The sequence below is a fragment of the Engraulis encrasicolus genome, chromosome 16 (genome assembly GCF_034702125.1).
Source record: "Engraulis encrasicolus isolate BLACKSEA-1 chromosome 16, IST_EnEncr_1.0, whole genome shotgun sequence".
Taxonomy (NCBI): domain Eukaryota; kingdom Metazoa; phylum Chordata; class Actinopteri; order Clupeiformes; family Engraulidae; genus Engraulis; species Engraulis encrasicolus.
In genome coordinates this window covers 33,654,367-33,674,756 of record NC_085872.1, presented here as the reverse complement: position 1 = coordinate 33,674,756, position 20,390 = coordinate 33,654,367, and the positions used below count along the sequence as shown (strand labels likewise).

General features: G+C 42.4%; 2 protein-coding genes across 2 annotated transcripts; both read left to right on the top strand.

Annotated features, from left to right (window-relative positions):
- Window positions 1–5,117, top strand: xpa (xeroderma pigmentosum, complementation group A). The gene is made up of 6 exons (XM_063219419.1): window positions 1–470; window positions 585–692; window positions 812–917; window positions 2,644–2,809; window positions 3,676–3,793; window positions 3,993–5,117. Exons 1-6 carry the CDS (start codon window positions 305–307, stop codon window positions 4,145–4,147), a joined length of 819 nt encoding a protein of 272 aa, XP_063075489.1. The 5' UTR covers window positions 1–304; the 3' UTR covers window positions 4,148–5,117.
- Window positions 5,118–10,161: 5,044 nt separating this feature from the next.
- LOC134465644 (uncharacterized protein C4orf54 homolog) lies at window positions 10,162–19,717 on the top strand. Its single transcript, XM_063219418.1, has 2 exons — window positions 10,162–14,946; window positions 19,326–19,717. The coding sequence occupies exon 1, from the start codon at window positions 10,322–10,324 to the stop codon at window positions 14,930–14,932; it is 4,611 nt and encodes a 1,536-aa protein (XP_063075488.1). The 5' UTR covers window positions 10,162–10,321; the 3' UTR covers window positions 14,933–14,946; window positions 19,326–19,717.
- Window positions 19,718–20,390: the final 673 nt, after the last annotated feature.

Here is a 20,390-nt window from a genome sequence, read left to right as displayed (position 1 = left end):
CAGGCGCTTTACTAGTGTAGCTCTGTGAACACAGCAGTTGACCAAAAAGTCTGCGTGAACTGAGAAAATAATTGGATTTTGTGTAATTCGTCTATTGGGCTTCACATAGTGTCAACACATCGAGTCCTTATGTTGTGCAAATGTCCTCATATTATTCCGTTCAGGCTAGATAGCCTACTAAGCGTGAATCGGGTTCTCGCCTTCTAGTTGTGTCCAGAGCGCACTGCTCTGTTGTTTTTGTTTCCAAACGACTTGGGAAAACATTTTCTGCATTGCACCAAGCAGTAGGTGGTTTGTGTTGAACATGGAGGGGGACGTTGAAGAAAAGGCATCCAATGGTCAGTCGTCAGAAGCTTCGCCTCAGCCATTGTCTGCTTTTATGTTGGCCAAGATAGAGCGCAACAGACAGCGGGCACTGATGCTGAGACAGGCACGACTGGCCAGCCGACCCTCGTCAGCCCTTGGGCAAGGTAGCCGAAAATTTGATTGAACAGAATAGTTACATAAATGTGTTTCGCATAGAAAATATGAACCATATCTAAGTGGGCCAATGGCCTGCTTTATTTTGTTTGTGTGTGCTTTAGGTGGGACTAGTGCTAAAGTAGCGAAGACTGTAGATTCGGGGGCAGGATTCTTCATTGAAGAAAACGAAGATGAAGAACCCGTAGTAAAGAAAATGACCCACGAACCAGGTAGGACTGCCTCTTTTTTCAGGTTAGGATGCACCCACATTCTAAATGATGCACCTGTCAATTGTGTCATGATGAGGATGGCCATAATATAATGTGTGTGTATGTGACATGTTTTACAGCTCCAGTAATTGAGTGTGACTATGCGGTTTGTGAGGAGTGCTCCAAGCCCTTCATGGATTCATATCTGAGCAATAGCTTTGATCTGGCAGTGTGTGACAACTGCAGGTAGGCCTATGAGTATTCATTTAACAGGCCTAGGGAGACCTCATAAAAAGCGCAGTTGAGAATATCTGTAAGGAGTCATCCTTGCAAGCAGCTGTGTTCTTGTGGTCAGGACCGTTGGCCCACAAATTTACATAGAGAGGAAATCAACCTGTAGTGCTCTCTGCCTAGTGCAGGGGTACTCAATTAAAAGTCCCCGAGGGCCAGTTTTTCAAAATTCCTCCCAATAAAGGGCCGGGCCGGGCCGGGCTGACACAACACGATCCCCACCAAAAAAAGTATTAAAAAAAAATAAAAATGATAAGGCCTTTGTAATCACAAAACACACACACTCACACCCACAGCAGATATTTAGTTTCCAGTGACAGGATGGGAGAACATTTCTCTCATAAAGGGCCTGCATTTTTCTGGAGCACTGTGGGGTGAGGTGCCTGCCTTGCTGTCATTGCCACCCACCTTTCAGTATTTTTTTTAAATGACATAAAATTATCTTTTTTAAATGACATAAGATTAGCCTATATTTGCAGACTACATTCATAAACATTTATTTCTTAGTGAGAAAACCAATAAGCCTGAAGGTAACATTTTTCAAACAAATGTTTATTATGCCTTTTTTTATGCAGCTCTGACATGCATAATGAGAATCAGATGCAATGGACCCAACAAAGAGGAGGACACATAGCCTAGATAGGAGAACACCAGGTTTTGTCAACAAGAAAATGGCAAAATGTTGATTAAATGCAACAGCCAATAATAAATCATCAAGTTGCTCATAACTTTGTTTGAAATCTTATGAGGGGCTTAGCTTTCCAAACGAGCTATTTGGGGACTGTTTAAAAGTGTGAAAAGTTTATCAAGCAATTCGTTTTTAAGTAGGCTACCCCTAGTTAGCTGCCAGCAGAGCTCAAACACAATTTGCCTTCATTTGTGTTAGCAACTAGCTACAGCTAGTGCTAAACCAATTCGAAGTCCTAACACACTGTATGCAATGAAATGTGGACCATTACTTTCAAAAACGAGGCAAAGAGAACTTTGTAAATAATTTATTTACAAGTTCTACCGTCCTTCCCTTCTGTAGTCTACCTCACAACAGCCTCTGCCACCCTCATAGTCACTTCTGCTTGGAGCCTGCAAGGAGAAACGGATTGAGGGGGCGGAGACACGGCACGCATCTTCCTAGCGTCTGTGGCGCGATTTAAAAATAAGAGCTGGCAGCGCGATCGGACCAAAAAAAAAAAAAAAATAAATAAAATTTTTTTTTTTTTTTTTTTTTTTTAAATTTTCAAAATTATTCGAGGGCCACAAATATATGCCCCACGGGCCACAAGTGGCCCGCGGGCCGCTATTTGAGTATGGGGGGCCTAGTGTTTGTGCAGATCTGTATGCATAGTTAGTTGAGAGGGAGAGAGAGTGCGTCCATGGGTGTCAAATGTTATGAAAGTGGACAAGATGGAGGTCATGCAATAGATGATCGGCCTATAGGCCTAGTTTAAGATAAACTAATGCACACTACGTTTTAATCCAACAAAGAACTGAATTACTGAATGTAAAAAGTAAAAAAAAAATATATAAAAGCAACTGCACAGAAGCTCAGCTCAAACCCTTTGGGTGTGTATCCACAAGAAAGTCTAAAGAAATGCAATATCACAATTCAGTGTCTGTAAAGCATTTGAAGAGCAAGGAATTAATAATGTTTATATGATTTGAAACATTTTTTATCGATTTATAGGGACAATGATGTGAAACACAAGCTTATCACACGCACTGAGGCGAAGAACAACTATCTGTTAAAGGACGTTGACCTGGACAAGAGGGAGCCGCCATTACGCTTCATCATCAGGAAGAACCCCCACAACCCTCGCTGGGGGGATATGAAGTTGTATCTACAGCTGCAGGTACCCATCTTACACACCCATCTGATTGGCCCACACTTGTTGGCTCCCTTACATTAGCCATCCTGGTTTTAAACTGCACAGGCTGTACGATATGGGCCGATATTAAGATACTGGGTAACACTTTCTATGAAGCCCATATCTATAGCGCATTATGAGCACATTTATAACAAATTATAATGCACATTATAATTACTTACAACGCATTACGACTACACCAATGATGTTTCATGATGCTTTATGTCACAGTAATGAATAACCATGAATCTAGCTTATAATAATTTATAAATCGAAGGGTATTATGAGTGCTCATGACTGGATATAAACTACAGGCTGCCTGATGGGGCTTACAGTACATTATGATGCATTATATATGTGCATTATACAGTGCATTATAGATGCATCCATATGAATTTCACTTTACTTAGAGCACACATTGACGACTTATGAGCTCACATGAAACATTATAGCATCGTATGAAGCCTTATGACAATTTATCATCCAGGTCTGTGCATAGAGGGGTATAGGTACTCATAATGTACTATAAGCCCCATCAGGCAGCCTGTAGTTTATAGCCAGTCATAAACACTCATTACACCCTTGGATTTATAAAGCATTATAAGCTAGATTCATAGTTAGTCATAACTGCTGATATAAAGCATCATGAAGCATTATGAGTGTAGTCATAATACGTTGTAAGTAATTATAATGTGCGTTATAATTTGTTATAAATGTGCTTATAATGTTGGCTTTAAGTAAAGTGCTACCAGATACTGCAATGGTGTTGGAAATATATTTGTAACATTGGGCTTTAGTCCTTCAGCAGCACCTAGTCTCCATTGAAGTCTAATGTATTGTTGTGCTCTCAGGTGGAGCGGCGTGGCATGGAGGTGTGGGGGAGTGAAGAGGCACTGGAGGAGGCCAAGGAGACCCGCGAGGAGAACCGAGAGGTCCAGAAACAAAAACGCTTCAATAAGAAGGTCAAAGGTTAGTTGTGGCATTAAGCTCTGTCTAAAGCATGTGTGTGAGAGAGAAATTACATTTATGACAGAAATGATGAGCATTTGTTCAATACACTTTCAGTCTTCATTAGGTACACACACTATCAACCAAATTTGAACTATTCAGTCAGTTGTCAGTTTTCAATGAATCACTTTGTAAAAAATGAGTATTGGTTTTTCGACAGAGCTGAGGAAAGCGGTGAGGAGCAGCATGTTCCGAAAGGACACTAATGTGCACCAGCATGAGTATGGCCCTGAGGTGCTGCTGGACGAGGAGGAGGACTTGTACAAGAAAACATGCACCACCTGTGGCCATGAACTCACCTATGAGAAGATGTAGCACTTTCCATCCACCATCATGGAATTGTTTATTAGGAGTTGCTGACTGGGGGAAAAAATGGACCATAACAGAAATCTCAGGGAGCAGCAGCTATTTTTGTTGCATTTGGTATCAGCTTTAGCATGGAAAAGAGAGTGCCAAGTAGTACGTTTGACAAATCAGTTTTCACTGTGTACTTCAGTGCCCACCAGATTGGAATTCAAGGTTTTTTACTCAAAAGACACTCAAACTATGTGTGGTTGTCCTCCCTGATTGGATGAGGTGAACCATCTCATGGGACCAGAATGAAAATCGGATGAGATCATCGATTTTTGGTCTACAGAAAGGACATAACAATGACAATTGCACTTTGACAAAGGGTCCTAAGTGTAAAAGAATTGCGAGTATATTTCTGGATGAACTGTTACTCCACAAACACGGCTATGTTTATTTTTCCTGTTATTGTCTAGCATAGTGTAATTGTTGAGATTTTGGTCAGTAAGTAATACAGCATATCTTTCACTCAATTCGAATTGTACCTCTGATGATCTGCCACTAGGTGGTGGTGGGGAGCAATTGTAGGTTGGTTTTCAGCCTTTTTTTCTCACTTTGAATAAGACTGCAAATAATGGGTGTTGAACTGAAAAAGATCTGCAGTGCTCATTGTTACCTCTGCCAAGGAAGTGATGTTTTCGGTCACATTGGTTTGTTTGCCTATCTGTTTGTCTGTCTGTCAGCAGGATAACTTAGAAAATGTATGTGTTTGGAAATAACAAAAGGAACAAGTGGTTAGCTTTTGGTGGTGATCCAGATCCAGAATTTTTAAAAAGATTCTTCACCATTGAGGGATAGGGCGAATTTTGACATTCCACAAAACTCCCAAAACTTCCAGTTCTGAGTGCATTTCCAGTTCTGAAATGTGTTGAATGAGCAAAAGTAAATGAAAGTAATAAAAAGAATGCCACATGTGATTTCCACAGGGATAAAACTATTTCTAAATGGTGCACACGTTGATTGTGTTGAGGTATTCTCCGTTAATTTATCTAACAGTGGAAGCTTGGGTATTCAAGAGGGATCACTGCCATTTTTCACATGTCCTTGGGCCTTCTAGCGTTTTACCTCAGATGCCCACTCCAGTAATTCAACCGCAGTAGAGGATCCTTCTAAGGGTGACTGAGACATTCTTTAGAACAGCTCTGTTTCAGGGGCATTTTCCATTTTATGGGCAGTGGACACACTACAAGCTGAGCCACATACCGTTCTTCTCTTCACAAAAAAAAGAAATGGAACAACTTGTTTTCTTAAAAAAAAAAAACACTTAACGGTGTCTCATGTCAACATGAAATGGTTTATTTTAGTCTTTTTATGGTCAGAAGATTCGGGAAATTGTTTTGAGTCATAGAGATAATATCGTCGTCTTGTGTTTTGAAATGCATTGGGAAAACGTGTAGGCCTATAGATTCATACACCACTGATACACTACACAGCTAATCCAGCTAGCATATGAGTTTGAATTAGTGATGATATCCCCCATTCTATTCCTCCCCAGTGCAGTTCCTTGTGTGGACACAGTATCTCTGCCCACTAGGCGCCTGGCGAATGAAGCCGAACGTATAAAATATATTTATAATAAACGCTCTGTGTGTGTGTATGTGCGTGCATGTGTGCGCAGCCAGGGCCTGTCCAGAGATGTCGCACATGCCTCGAGTTATTGATGACAGCCCTACATCATCCTCGGCTTTTTCAGGCAATGGTTGCACCGAGTACGACCAAAGGGCATGATCATAAATAATACCAAACATGACTTGTCAGAGTTATTGTCCCTGATGGGGAAGGGCTAAGTGTGTTGCTCAAGAGATCCAGCCGCAGATATATAATTTCCAAAACTCTTGCTCTCACATTGTAGCAGTTTGTCTTGCCATGGTTTAAGAGAGTGATCCCATGCATAGGGCCAGTGTCTTGCTTGGTTTCCCAGCTAAAAGATAATAATAATAATAATAATAATAATAATAATAATAATAATAATAATAATAATATGCATTGAGAATGCAGACAATAAATGATGGAGGGAGAGAAATAGGATTGGGAAATGAGCCAGGCAGTATTCAACTTTGGGTCTTCATGGGCAAACGAGCCCATGTGTGGAAGTGCCTAATTCCCCACCTGTGTATCTTATTCTTATATCTCATTGCTAATCATGTAACTGTAATCCTAATGTCAAATGTACACCTCACCACAACAATACAGTCATTGTTCTATCTTAATGTTGTCGTATTAGTCCTACATTATTTGCTCGGTTAATAAATGACATACTGAAGTCTCAATAATATTGCAATGTGGTATGCAGCAGGCTGTTGTTACACTTCTCACAACACGAGATTAAAAATGACATACAACACACTGTGAATGAGTGTATAAAGATTAAAAATATATATATATATATAAACTCAAGTCAAATGAACTCAACTGGCATTCCTCAGCCTAAATGGAGAGTGATCTTTACCTGCCCAGGTTTATTTATGCAGAAGTGTCAAGAAGGGGAGACTTTGGCAGGATGGCCAGGCCAGATTTCCTGAGTCTATTTAACTATTTCTCTCCCTAGTTTTGGTCACCAATTGAAAAGACAGAACTATTTTTCAGTCGCTGTCACAAACAAGTTGGCATTTCATTACCCAGCAGCTGTTCCTTACATTTTACAGAATATTACTGGTCTTACACATTACTGTAGCGACATACATCTTTTTTTTGTTTTGCTTATACTGTTGGATATCTAGCTTATAAATTCTCCAAATATGGCATTGTAGGAGCACCACCCTCAATGGCAATGTTTTCATGTCCATGCTAGAGAGTGTGGCCTTGCCATGAGTGTGGTATTGTCAAAATATCCTACGGCTCAAAGTATACTGTATTGAAGCTTACATGCTGCCTGATGACTACCTATGACTACCACACAAACTTAACAACTATAGTCAGTGTACAAGGATCAGTGTGATGTAAGTGTTTGTTGCCTCCTAATTTCTCCATCAATATTTATTTTATTGGTTTCCTCAAATGGGAAATCCAGAAGAACTATCTCCCACAGCATGAGAGTATCCCGGTTGGACACCCCAGCACACCCCCATGAAATTCAAGCTGTTCCCAGATTTTACGACAACTCGTCCTGCATTCTGACATACCAAGCAGTGATATCTGTGTACGCTTTAGATGCATATCAAAATGAGCTAGCTCCATTACACTGTACTGTACTGTATATAAAATGTGTCTTTGTAATTAAAGACACAATCATGCTACATGTATTTCACACACATATTTCACACACAGCACATTTCCATACTTTGTTTTACATGTTATATTAAAGGTGATGTTCAAGCAGTAAACAACATGGAACAACATAGAATTTGAGACATGGCCATATACCCATAACAAGACATGCATTCGTCATGCATTCCCTAAATTCTCTCTATGTGGTTATAATGCTATCATGATAATTGCACAATCCCCCCCAGATCATAACCACGGCAAGCATTATATTCTAAACTCAAGCTTTTTCTCCAAATGTATTTGTGGGCAGAAGTTTCATGATGCAGCCTAAAGCCTTTGAATACATGAATACATGGGTAACGTAACAATGTTGAACAATTGTGAGAGAAAACAAGCAATCAAAATTAAATGAGCGATTTAATGAGCACACACACACACACAGACACACAGACACACACACACACACACACACACACACACACACACACACACACACACACACACACACGATAAAGGGGCAACACATCCAATATTTTACTTATTTTCATGCATACCAACTTCTCCCTCACCTGGCTTTGCCATCCCACCCGGCAGGCCATTTACATTTCCAAATATCTAGTGTGTCGTCCCCCCCCCCCCCCTCTCTCTCTCCAAACCTACATAGGCCTACATTCTGTGTGTTTTCTTGTCCCAGACAGCAACAGTGGTTGAATCTCCTGCTTCTTTGTGTTTTCTATCCCCAAAGGTTAGCTAGGAGTAGGCCCTTTGCCAAGGGTCATCGGGCCATGGAGCTGCTCTGCTCTGCGACTTCACATGTCATACTTATATGACTGAGGTGGCGCAGTGCTGCAGCCAAATCCCTTGTTCATGGCAGTGGCATATCTACAGTGTCTGGGATGTCTCTGCAATGATTCACAGACCATTTCAGAGCTAGCAGTAGAATGCTGTCCTTGGAGATATGATTGCATGTTTAAAATGTTCTATATGTAGGCCTAGCCTATATGTTTTGCTTTACATGCATTATCATTAGTGTGAGAATTTGCACAATCAGTGGACAGTGATGTAATAGCATGCAAGGATCTGAATAAGTGTATACTTTACTGATTATCGTGGCTTCTTTTCAGAAACTGGAATTTTGACAGTCTATCCAGACCCATATGTGGTTGCAGATTGGATTGTGTGTCTTTTAGTATGTCTGCATTAATGGGGAGGGGGCTAAAGGCAAGTCAGACAGAGGAAGAGAAAGAGGCGTACCGAATGATGGTAGCCTATATGCAAAGGCACAGCTTTGATTAATGGTGTTCATGATTTACCACCTGCTGTTTGATAGGGCCCACAGTAAGTAACTGATCTCTGCAGTGCTTGCGTGAGAGGCCTCCACATTTTAAATAGCTGCCTAAAATTATCCTCTTTGTGGAGGTCGTTTAAACCTGAACATGAATACGTTTATCAAGATAACGTCCATGAACAGGGCATGATATACGTTATTCTTTTTTAAAAGTATTTTCTTTCTTTCTTTATTTATTTATGTATTAAATAATAATAATAATACTACTACTAATAATAATAATAATAATAATAATAATAACAATAATAGCAATAATAACAACAACAACAACAATAATAATATTGTTGTTGTTATTGTTATAATTATTATTTAGCTTTTTCGGAAACGTGAACCTACTCGATGGAAGTGGTGATTTTGAGTGATGGCAAATCACAACCACCTGTTGTGATATGCAACCATTTCCGCCCTCCTCCTCTGCATACTCTACTTGACGTTTAGCCAAGCACCGCCTTTTTCGAATATTGAAAAAAGCAAAACTTTGCAACCTCCACACCTCCAAACTTAATTTGTATGACGCGCTAACTAAACTTCACCGTGGACCTCATAGAAGGGAGCCAATGTCTCTGTATTAATTCGCACGAGCTCCGGATCTTACTATCACTTGTAAACGGACCACCTGGAACGAGAGGCCACTGGCATCGGGCATTACGCTCTAATAAGAGTCCGCAGCTGTCGCGAGCGGAGCATTGATAACATATTCTCTTCAACAAATGTTTCCAGTCCGAAGGCCTTTGTCAGAGTACTGGCTCGGCAACATAGGCCTACTGGGTAGACTGAGCATACTCTTTCCACTAATGTAAACAACACGCGTAACATCACAAAAATAGTTCGAGTTTAATAGATAGATTTCATTTTTCTTTATGTGACGTCAGGTGGCGTTGAAAGTGAACTTGTACTTCTATAGGCTAATGTCTTCACCGAAGTGGTCAGGGAATTCACTTTGCAAATAATAATAATAATAATAATAGCTTGGCGAGAGGGTTTTTTTTTTTGGGGGGGTGATGTATTTTTATATTCGTGACTAGTTAATTGCTTGTAATTAAAACGGTTATTTTCGCTGATGTGAAGCTCAGCATCAATGTTCTCTGCACTATGCCTGCGCCCAATTAGATGCGCTCTGGCGAGACATGCACAGGAGATTTTTGCGCATCACTTCGCTTGAATTTAAAACTATAGATATAGGATACAGTTACCCTTTAGGGAACATGCATCGCTTGAGCGACCAAATGTTTTGTAGCAGTCCACTAGTTTGACGGCATGGAATGAGCATGTGCGAGAGTCTCCGTGGGGATCATACCAGATCAGCGGCTCCACAAATGCGTCGTCTGAAAAAAGGTTTGTGCGTAACGCCAACAACTGTGCCCAAGAACAGCGGTCAGGGTGGAACAGCCCAGTGAAAAGCACCAACCTTTGCACTGTGAAGTCAGTGGGCTCCCCCCTCTCTTGCTCTCTTTCTCTCTACATCTCTCCCCTCTCTACCCCTCTCCCTCTCTCTCCCACTCTGCCATCCACGCAGGTTTTATCCACTGGTGTGGGACAACATCACCAATAAGAAAGCCTCCCTGGCACCACAACTGAAAAGGCAGATGGAAACACTTCAGTCGACCATCAGCCCAATTGGGGACACGGCACCTTTCAAAAAGTGCTTAGCAGACGAAAAGAAACCAAGTATTAAGAGTCAAACTGAGGAGTCCAATTATGCGGATCTGAGCAATAGTTCGGTTATGAAAACAGATGGAACGAAAACCGTTAAAGTCACCTTTACTGGAGAAGGCAGTCAGTTGGCGGTATTCAAATGTCAGAGTGATACGTCAACCGTTGGTGACGGAAGCCCTGGCAAACGTAAGGAAAAGGGCAATATTACGCAGACCCCCTCCAAGGACCATCACCAGGATCACTCGAAGAACGCTAAGGTGGGGGAGTGTGAGAGCTTCGTCTCCTCAACATCTCCCGATAATGAGATTTCAGCATCTGAAATGCCTACCACGGAGACTGACCCTCAAACAGAAATTATTTTGCAAGATTATAATCCGCAAAATGTTTCCTACGAAAGCGAGGAGCTGCGCTATACGGACATGTACCTAAACAGCCAGAGCGAATCGGAAGATGGCTCCAGTAGCGTGGTATTATCGGATCAATCCACTGTCAATACATTTGCAGATGAATCTCATTATATTACAACTCACGAAATTCAGTTAACAGAATTAGACCATGATGTGGACTACGAAATTGGCCGTGGACCATGTTGGGATTATGAGGATGACAATCTTGTGTACTCATTTGTGGATTATGCATCTTTTGAGAGCGACGAGACGACGGAGAGTACATTGATTTTGGATGGGAAAGTTGGTAAAGCAAAAATCAGTAAAGGGCAGTCGGTTAATGCGGGCCAACGTGGTACTGGACGAGCCCCTGGCAGTACCGAAAGCGATGTTTGTGACTCGGACAAATGTGTGAGTTCAGATGAAAGTATTTGCAAACATCTAAACTGTGGCGAAACATCGGGACAAATCCACCTGTCAATTGAAACATCATCTAGGGCAATAAACGCCAAGAACGCCCAGGAGAATGAGACGAACTGCTACCGTGCCAGACGCACAGGTGAGAGGAGTGAGTACTTTTTCAAAGGTTCGGACTCGAGCAGGGAAGCTGTCTTTGACCGTGCACACTATTTCATCCCGGCGCCCGGTCGCCAGCACCTGGCCCCTCAGCTGAAAGGAAAGGACATTAACGAATATTCCAGTGGCGCGTCAAGTTCAATTAGCGAGCTGGACGACGCTGACAAGGAAGTTCGAAATTTAACTGCCAAGTCGTTTAGGAGTTTGGCTTGTCCTTACTTTGATGCTATCAATTTGAGCACATCCAGTGAATCGTCAATATCAGAACATGGTATAGACTTCAACAAGTGGTCAGCTATGTTTGATCTGAATTATGGTAATATGAATCATGGACGTGAGAAACGTCTTATTTCACACAGAAGTTCAACATTTGAAGTTAATAAAAATCCTGGGTGCAAAAATATAGTTGAAGTTGGCGATATAAAAGAAGCTCAAACAAAATCATGTTCCCATAAAAAGCAGACACGTTCGAATTTCCAGAAAGAGTCCTCTTCTACTAAGAAAATAGAAATAATGGAACAGTATGACGATCAAGGTCAGGGTGAAATGATTACTCTGACGGAGACGCTTAACTTCAGTTGCAATGTTGAAGCGGGGCTACCGACGTGTCAAAGGCGTGCAAAATGCGTAGAAAATACCACAGGATCACGTTCCGCGGATGAGGTTACCGGCATCATGCCATCAAGGCCAGGGAGTGCGGGTGCCAACCCTCACAGTGACTGCGGGGACACTATGGATGACACATACAAGAAAGCAGTTTTTGCCTCTAGTTTACTAAAAAATGTAATCTCGAAAAAAATGCAGTTTGAACAAGAGCGTAAAATGGAGAGAGGGGAGATACGTGACACACACACTGCTCAGTCACCTTGCTTTCAGTCAGGAGACCCGGACACATCGAAAGAGCCCGACCACTGTAAATGTGAGCAAAGACAGGAGTCTGAAACAGACTCTGGGCCAGTTGCACTGCATGAACTGGGAGACGTAGTGGATACTTTATCAACCATTGATCCCAGGGAGCAACAGGGACAGTGCGCAACGACTATTGCTGAACCGACCCTGGAAAGTCAAGGTGGTGTAATGTGTAAATCTAACAAGGATATTTGTGACACTAAAGCGGTGACTCTTCCCCAAAGCGAAAAGAGCGCTTTTAAGTCCTATAAGGATGGCGAACAGAGTGGTAATGTGGAACCAGGGAACGACAAAGAGGAAGTTACCACAGATATGATCCCGCCAACAGTTAGAATTTCGGAAAAGCACGAGAGCCCTCCAGTAAGCGGCAAATTAACGAAAATGTCGCACTTGTATGTGCCAAGCTCGCATCTCCTCTTCAAAGACAGGGAGGAGGAACAACACACGCAGGATAAAAATATACATGATGGCGTCACGGAGCAGGGAGAGGACGAGTGTAGTAGAGAAAAAAACTTGTGTAACCTTCATAGGTCTGCAGTGTTACAAGCCAGCAAGGCACCCGAAATCAAAATACGATTACGAAGTGTTAAAGACAACAAAAGCCACCCCTTTAACATTGCCAACCTTCTGACCCCTAATATTGGCCTTACCTCCACGTACCCTCTAAAAGTCGTGTCTGAATCCAAATGCCAGATGCCGTCCGCGTCGGATAGAGTGCCCCATTTCACAGTCCGTGACATTAGGGAGAGCAAGGGAAAATTTCAAACGCCTATTCACCAAGTCCGCGATGTGCGGAAACTGGTGAAAAGTTCTTACAGATTTGTAGCATTAGAAAATGCTGAAAACAAAGCAGTTTCATCGACCTCTCTGTTAAGTGAAGTTGGCCTATTTAAGAAAGAACCCGATAAAAAACCACCCCAGTCTCCAATGATTATTAAATGCCACTCTGTCAATACAAATAACGCAAGGAAACAATGTAGATACGCACCTGAGACACCCAAAAGGGGGCAAGTAGAGTGCCCTTCTGAATTAGACAGGTTATCACCAAAACCACTGGCTGACTCAATTAGAAACGACAGTGTATTTGCCACTCGTTCAGCAGGTAGAACTCCGTGCGTAAAACAGCCGTATGTTGACTCGGCTGAATTAAAAATGGAAACGAAAGCTGTAAAACAAAGGCAAGACAAAACAGTTGAAACTGTGGAAAAGAAATCCGAGTCCAAAGTGACAAATCAAGCTGCCCTTGAAAAGTTAAAAGCTGCCGTGAAAACAATGGAACAGCTGTATGTTTTCGATCGTAATGAATGGAAGCGCAAGACACAGGCACCGCATCCAGTAACAGACAGTCACGTTTTATCCCTAATTACCAGTGAGGAACAAGGTGGTCCAACAAAATCAGAATTAGAGGTCGAGCTGGGGAAAGGTTTTGAAAATGAGAGGTCATTGAGTTCCATAATAAATCCACCAGCCTTGGCCAGCACGCTGTTGCCAGCGGTGGCACATTCGACAGACGATAAAGTGAATTTTAAATTAGGCATTTATGGTCAAGAGGACACAAGCACAAGTAAATCATTCAATGTTCATGCTGAGCGATTCAATAATAAATGTGAGGTAAATGTTGGCAGTAGCTTAAAAACACCAGTCTGCAGTGCATCTTCAAACAATAGCGTGAAGCAGAGTTGTTCTGCTCAACAAGGTATCCAACCAAACAGCAAAACAATAACACATACATTTAAAAAATCCCCACTGTCAGTAAACATTACTTCACCTAAACAAGAAGCTGAGGAGAAGAGTTTGATTAAAAGTGCTGAAACCTCACTCCAGGCCCAGGCTGCGAAACTTGCACAAGCTGAGACTGAGAACTATCTGACTATTCCTGTCAAAGCTTGCCCCACAGACACATCAGCATCCTCTGCATCAACCACGGCTAGTAGGAAGCTGGGATCACCCCTAGAATCCAGCCAACCTGGGACATCCAGCCAGCAAATGTCCTTAAAGCGCTCCCCTATTATCATGGAATCGTGGGCTCCAGAGAGCCCCACGGGCACTACCATCTATCACCATTCCCTCCCCATCCCCCTGGCTGCTACAGCCCCCCAGGTCTTCTGCATCCCCCCCTCTCTGGTTTCTACTGTCACTGATCCCATGCAACAGCAGCAGCAACAAACCCAGAAGAAAATGCTGCTGGACCCAACCACAGGCCACTATTACTTGGTGGACACACCAGTGCAGCCTGCTACCAAGAGGCTGTACGACCCAGAGACAGGACAATATGTGGACGTGCCTGTGCCCCCTCCCCAGCCTCTAACCCCCGTCCCCATGCCCATCTCTCCCCTTGCACTGAGTCCAGGGGCTGCATTTGCCCCCACATACATGATCTACCCTGGCCTAATGGCATCCCCCACAGCCTTCACCTCCCAGTCTCTCTCATCCTCCACACAATCAGAGGGAGACGCTGAACGGTTGCAGGGCAAAGACACGGGGACACAGACCAGCACAGGGGCCACATACCCACTCGGTCACTCTCCAGTTGCCCGTGGGGTTGGTGCCGTGCCTGGCACTTCAGGTACCAAGCCTGTCATCAGCATCACAACACAGCAGGGGCCCCGCATCATCGCCCCGCCCTCCTTCGATGGAACCACCATGAGCTTTGTTGTGGAGCATCGGTAGCTGGTAACCAACTTGTGAGTGATTTTGCCCTTTCTATTCATTGTCCTTGTATGTTGCCGTGATACCTGATACCATGGCACTGTCAATGAATTTTGGCTAGAAACTTTTGTCATTTTGATGTGGATAATGATGTGCATATTTTTTTCGCACACCTCAGCTGGCAGGTGTGTCAGAGATGGCCCATGGGTCACTCGGCAAACTGTTTGGGAAAAAAACTGACCATTTCGCTGTTTTCTTTATACGCAATGTTTCGGTCTTAGACCTTCATCAGGTAATCATGTAAAAAAAAATACCTGATGAAGGTCTTGGACCGAAATGTTGTGTATTAAAGAAAACAGCGAAATTGTCAGCGCGGGAGCTTTTTCAAATTATAATGGCGATGAAATGGAATTAAAACAGATAGGCCTACTGGAACAGAATTGCGTATTAATAGTAACCAGTTAATCACAGTTAATTTTGTTCCTTAAGTAGCTATTACCTGTACGATGACCTATTATGCTTATATTTTAGCACACTCAATCCATGGATAGAGCAGGGAGAGTTTATGACTGTAAGGCAATCAGAAGGCCTACAGTCTCCAAGTCTGCCATGTCATTATGTGATATGTAAATAGTGTAGTCCATCAGCTCAATCTTCAGCAGTGATTGAATTGCAAAAAGCAACCAAGCTTAGAATATGTTTGGCTCCTTTGGCAAGTTGACCCATAGCAGTTTTGGGTAGGGTGCGCAAATCCAAAAACACTCTTTGCAGGTGCCAGACAAAACTGTCAGACAGTTGAAGAAGGTAGGTCTGCACACTGCTAATAAGCTCCACAAATTAAACTTATTAAAATTAATTAAATTGATTAATTAAACTTATTTAAAAAGTAATGCTTTGATCACCCTGGATCTTCATCAGGCTAGGGTAGATCAGGCTGATTAAGATCCAGGGGGATCGAAACGATGCTTTTTAAATCACAATTTTTTTTAGCTTATTGGCAGTGCAGAGTCAGACCTACCTCCTTCAACAGGTTGACCCATAGCACCATAATACTATTTCTGTTCAGAACAAACCACTTGGTGATACTCTAGTTCAAAACCCTGGTGTGCAGTGTAGCCTTATGCCTCTTTTCCACTGCCAGTTTTCTGGTAGGCCTACAGCTCGACACAGCGTGACTCGGCCGCCACTTTTTGCTTCACGATTGAGCTGTGTCGTGCCTATTGGGAAAGCAAAAAGTGGCAGCCGAGTCAGGCTGTGTCGAGCTGTAGGCCTACCAGAAGACCAGCAGTGGAAAAGAGGCATTAGTAGATGCAGTCTTCATCCCTGGTAAAATTTTGTTTGTGCTGCAATTGTACTTCCTTGTTTAACAGGTGTCTAAAACACCATGCCCAGTAGAATTTCTCAACTACAGATTCAGCACCTTATATATATTGCTGAGAGTAGGCCTATGTACTCTAGATTTATATCTGTCTATAGTCAAATAGTGTGATGCATTGTTATCTATCACTGGTATACAGCTGAAGAAAAGAATCCTTAAACATATCTCCTCATTTCAATTAGCATGCCAAAATGTTAAATAGTTAATTGCTTTTTCCCCCCAGAGCAGTGTGTGCCGTATTGTGTATATTATCAATCCCTGCAGCCATCTTTATTTCATTAAATGGCGTATTTCCCATATATGGGTTAAGGGATTAATATTGAAAAATATCTTATACATTTCCCTCCTCTTGTGCATATAGAATGTAGTGAAATGCATGTCTTAAAAAACTGTTCTGTGGATGTGGAACAATTTCCACTCCACCAACTCTCATGGACCGAAAGCATGCAAGAAAGATAGTTGTCAGACTGATACACTCCCCAGTTCCTCCTCAGCAAAAAACATATGTGGTGGTATATTTTAGTGATTTGGTGGGACCCAGTTGCTCCTCTGCTGAAAATACTGATTGAGATGAGTTGGGGTTTCATCCTGACGCCTCTTTGACAGCCACATGAATGATAAGCCCAACGTCCGCCGCGATGCCAAACCGTTCAGAATAAGTTATACATAGATCATCTATCCTTAGCAGTCCACGCTTTGCTGTGGCCCTCTTGCAGAGGTCAATATGAACGCACATGCTAATATCCACTAGTGTGCACTGACCCTAAAAGACTTGTTTTCTGCAGTTGATCTGCTGTATGGCACCTTGTTTGACTAGCGTGTTCACGCTGTAGTGTAGTAAAAGCCCGTGTCGCTTGTGTTAATTGACCGACCATGACACCTCTGCGTAACCCGACTCCAACCAACGGGAGGGTAGCCCATGGCTGCTGCATGCTGGGGTCCCAGGCCAACCGCTGCCATTCTCTCGTCTAAGCATTACCTACCGGATATGTGCCTGCCGAGCTGCCTGTACCTCGTGTGAATGCCATGAACATAAACTCAAATGAGTCGTGAAACATAAAACGTAGCAATTAGTGCTGTCATTGTTGGGGAATTAATAGCCGGGAGAACCGCTTTAGAGGCAGTTCATATGACTATTGGACAACTCAGGGTTTTCTGTGTAGGCAAAAGCTCTTTTTGCAATCACAGTATTTTGCCACTGTAATTTCTGCTAACCAATCATACACATCTACAGAAATAGACATAATCCTTCCACAAGGCATATTTATTATGAGCACGCCTAGCCTACACACAGACACCCGAAATCTTCTTTCTTTCTCTCTCTCTCTCTCTCTCTCTCTCTCTCTCTCTCTCTCTCTCTCTCTCTCTCTCTCAGATACTTGTGGGAGATTTCATGTACAGTGATGTGGAACACAGTATTTGTAGAGATACATAGAACGATAGAGGGGAGCACAGACCCCCTAGAAAACGGAACACTAAGCTTGACAGACAGACTGACAGACTGACAGATAGACTGAGATAGCAAGAGATAGATACGTAGATAGATAGCAATGACAGGGATGAGGACAAAAGACGGAGTATGCGAGATGGATAAATGAAAGAGTAGGAGAAGAGAACGTTTGGCAAGAGTGTGGGGAGGGGCCTGGCTTGGCGAGTGGCTGTGGAAAAGGTCAGTCCATGTGAAGCATTTGTTGTGCTGATGCAGAGGGATGACAGCTGCTGGGAGCGATCAGCCTGCAAGCCTGAGGCTCGGGGGGCTGCAACAGGGGCGCAGCCTTTTTATAGGCCCCCTCTTACACACATACACACACACACACACGCACATGCACAGACACACATGCACTCACACACACACACACACACACACACACACACACACACACACACACACACACATACACATACACATACACAGCGACATTCTCTTTCACACATACCTGCCCAGGCACACGCATGCATGCTCACGCCATACATGCACATGGACACACACACACGTGCGTGCACACACGTACACACACGTACACGTACACGTACACACACACACACACACACACACACACACACACACACACACACACACACACACACACACACACACACACACACACACACACACACACATCAATAAAGAGCACTAGCACATACATAGACACCAACAAGCAGTACACACACACACAGAAAAGCTCTAGCAAATTCACACACACAAAGGAAGACACACGGATTCATATGTCAGCATGGACCTATTCAGATTCAGCAAGCCCAAAGTGCCAGAGCATGCATACATAGACACAAAACATTTAGCCTGACACAAAGACATGTGCTGCTCTATCTTTGTTTACCGATCACAACCACATAGAGTATAGCACCCGCACATGTGGTTCCATAAGAGCTGTCAGCCCTGTTGTGTACTGTACTGTAGCTGCATGTCCTCCCACCCTGTTGGGGGCAGGAGAGAGGTGAGAATGGGGCTCGGGGCTGAAGGCCTTCTCCATAAGGGGGGAGATACCCATGGGTACATTTGGCTGGCCATAAATTTAACTTTATGGACATGCTCATCAGAATTATGTATAGCATCCACTGCTCCAAGAAGGCATGTTAGAGGAACGTATGCAGTTCCCTTCCCACATACTTTCATGCGCCGATTTTTATTACATTGGGTTTTGGTGTTTGTTATATAATTTGTGTGTTCGGGTTAGTGAAGGAAGCTTTTGCACTCTCTGCTCTTTGAAAGTGTTTTAACAAACAATGAAGGTGCAATGCGGGTACCATGTGGGTATTTTTTTATTTCAGAAAAACAAATTAGATTCAAATGATATCAAATGTTTGAGATATTTCAACACTTTATTGAAATTATTGTAATTGAAACCTTAACATTTAATTCAAATATATTTATGGTATTATCTGCATAGTAACCTCTGAAGAGCATGAACAAAATAACAAAATCTTTACCACACAATGTTACGTAATGGAGATGCATTCCCAAATATACAATTAATGTTGTGTTTTTTTTCTCTCCTTCTTTTCTCTCTCTTATAGGATCTCTCCCTGTCTGGAATGTCTTCCTGGACTGTTTATCTATTTTATCCACCTTTGTCTACTTGTGTGTACGGTCTTGTCCACTTCTTCACTCTGTCGATTGTCATAATTTTTTGTTGTTTGTTTGTTTTGTTGTTGGCAAATTTTCACAATTCGCTGTTGTGTAAAAATCATGCCAGCCTACAAGTGATTCCCTGTATTGTAAAAAAAAAAAAAAAGGCCCAAAGTGGCAGTGCACTTTCTCTGTGTATAGAGTACCCTAGTTGATCAATGTGTGAAGATCTGCATTTGGTTCTATGGAATTATAGGTTCTAAGCAAAATGTATTTTACTTTACTGCTGTCTGCTCTGAGAGGAAATGCTTAGGCTACTCATGAAGTCATGAGAAATATACACAAACCATATAGATTGTTGCCTTAGTTGTACCTGTAATTGTTAAGCAGGAGTGTGATACAAGAGCCTGTATGAACTGGTTGTATGAAGTATGGATAGCACAGAATGTTGAAATATATTATCTTTATACAGAAACATCCGTCTGGTTGATAGTTTTTTGCTTTTACATATTCCACTGACTCTCGGATTAGTTGCATCTCTCAGTGAGAGTGAAAATCCTCCAATGAATAATTTTAAGGTAACTTTCAGGACCTTACAGGTATGTGGGCTAATGGTGTTTTGTCCAATATGCTATCTTTATAACAATCCAGTCCCTCAAACAACAAGGTTTGGCCCAGGTAATATAAAATGGAACAGCAACACCATGAGGTCCTATATCAAGCATCATCAATGTTTATAACCATTTTTTGCCCAAGAGCTGAGCACTTGAAGGCATTTACAGTAGGATATGGTCTGAGAAAGCTGGAGGTGAAAATGGTAAATAGAATCAATGAGTACATGGCCTCCAGGAGTGTATACTTTTAAGAGAAAGATGATCAAAAGATATTGCCATCCTTTTTTTGAATTCAAAGATAACAGGTTTGCATGAACATATTGAGAACCCTTACATTTTGGCGGCATCCTCCTGCTCCTCCTCCTCCTCATCATCATCATCATCATCATCATCACCACC

What these genes read in the sequence shown, in the direction of transcription:
- xpa (XM_063219419.1), top strand. Translation starts at nt 305, where the DNA reads ATGGAGGGGGACGTTGAAGAAAAGGCATCCAATGGTCAGTCGTCAGAA. An exon ending in GAAAATGACCCACGAACCAG is followed by an intron (nt 693 to 811) that starts GTAGGACTGCCT and finishes CATGTTTTACAG; the next exon opens with CTCCAGTAATTGAGTGTGAC. An exon ending in CTTCAATAAGAAGGTCAAAG is followed by an intron (nt 3,794 to 3,992) that starts GTTAGTTGTGGC and finishes GTTTTTCGACAG; the next exon opens with AGCTGAGGAAAGCGGTGAGG.
- LOC134465644 (XM_063219418.1), top strand. Translation starts at nt 10,322, where the DNA reads ATGGAAACACTTCAGTCGACCATCAGCCCAATTGGGGACACGGCACCT.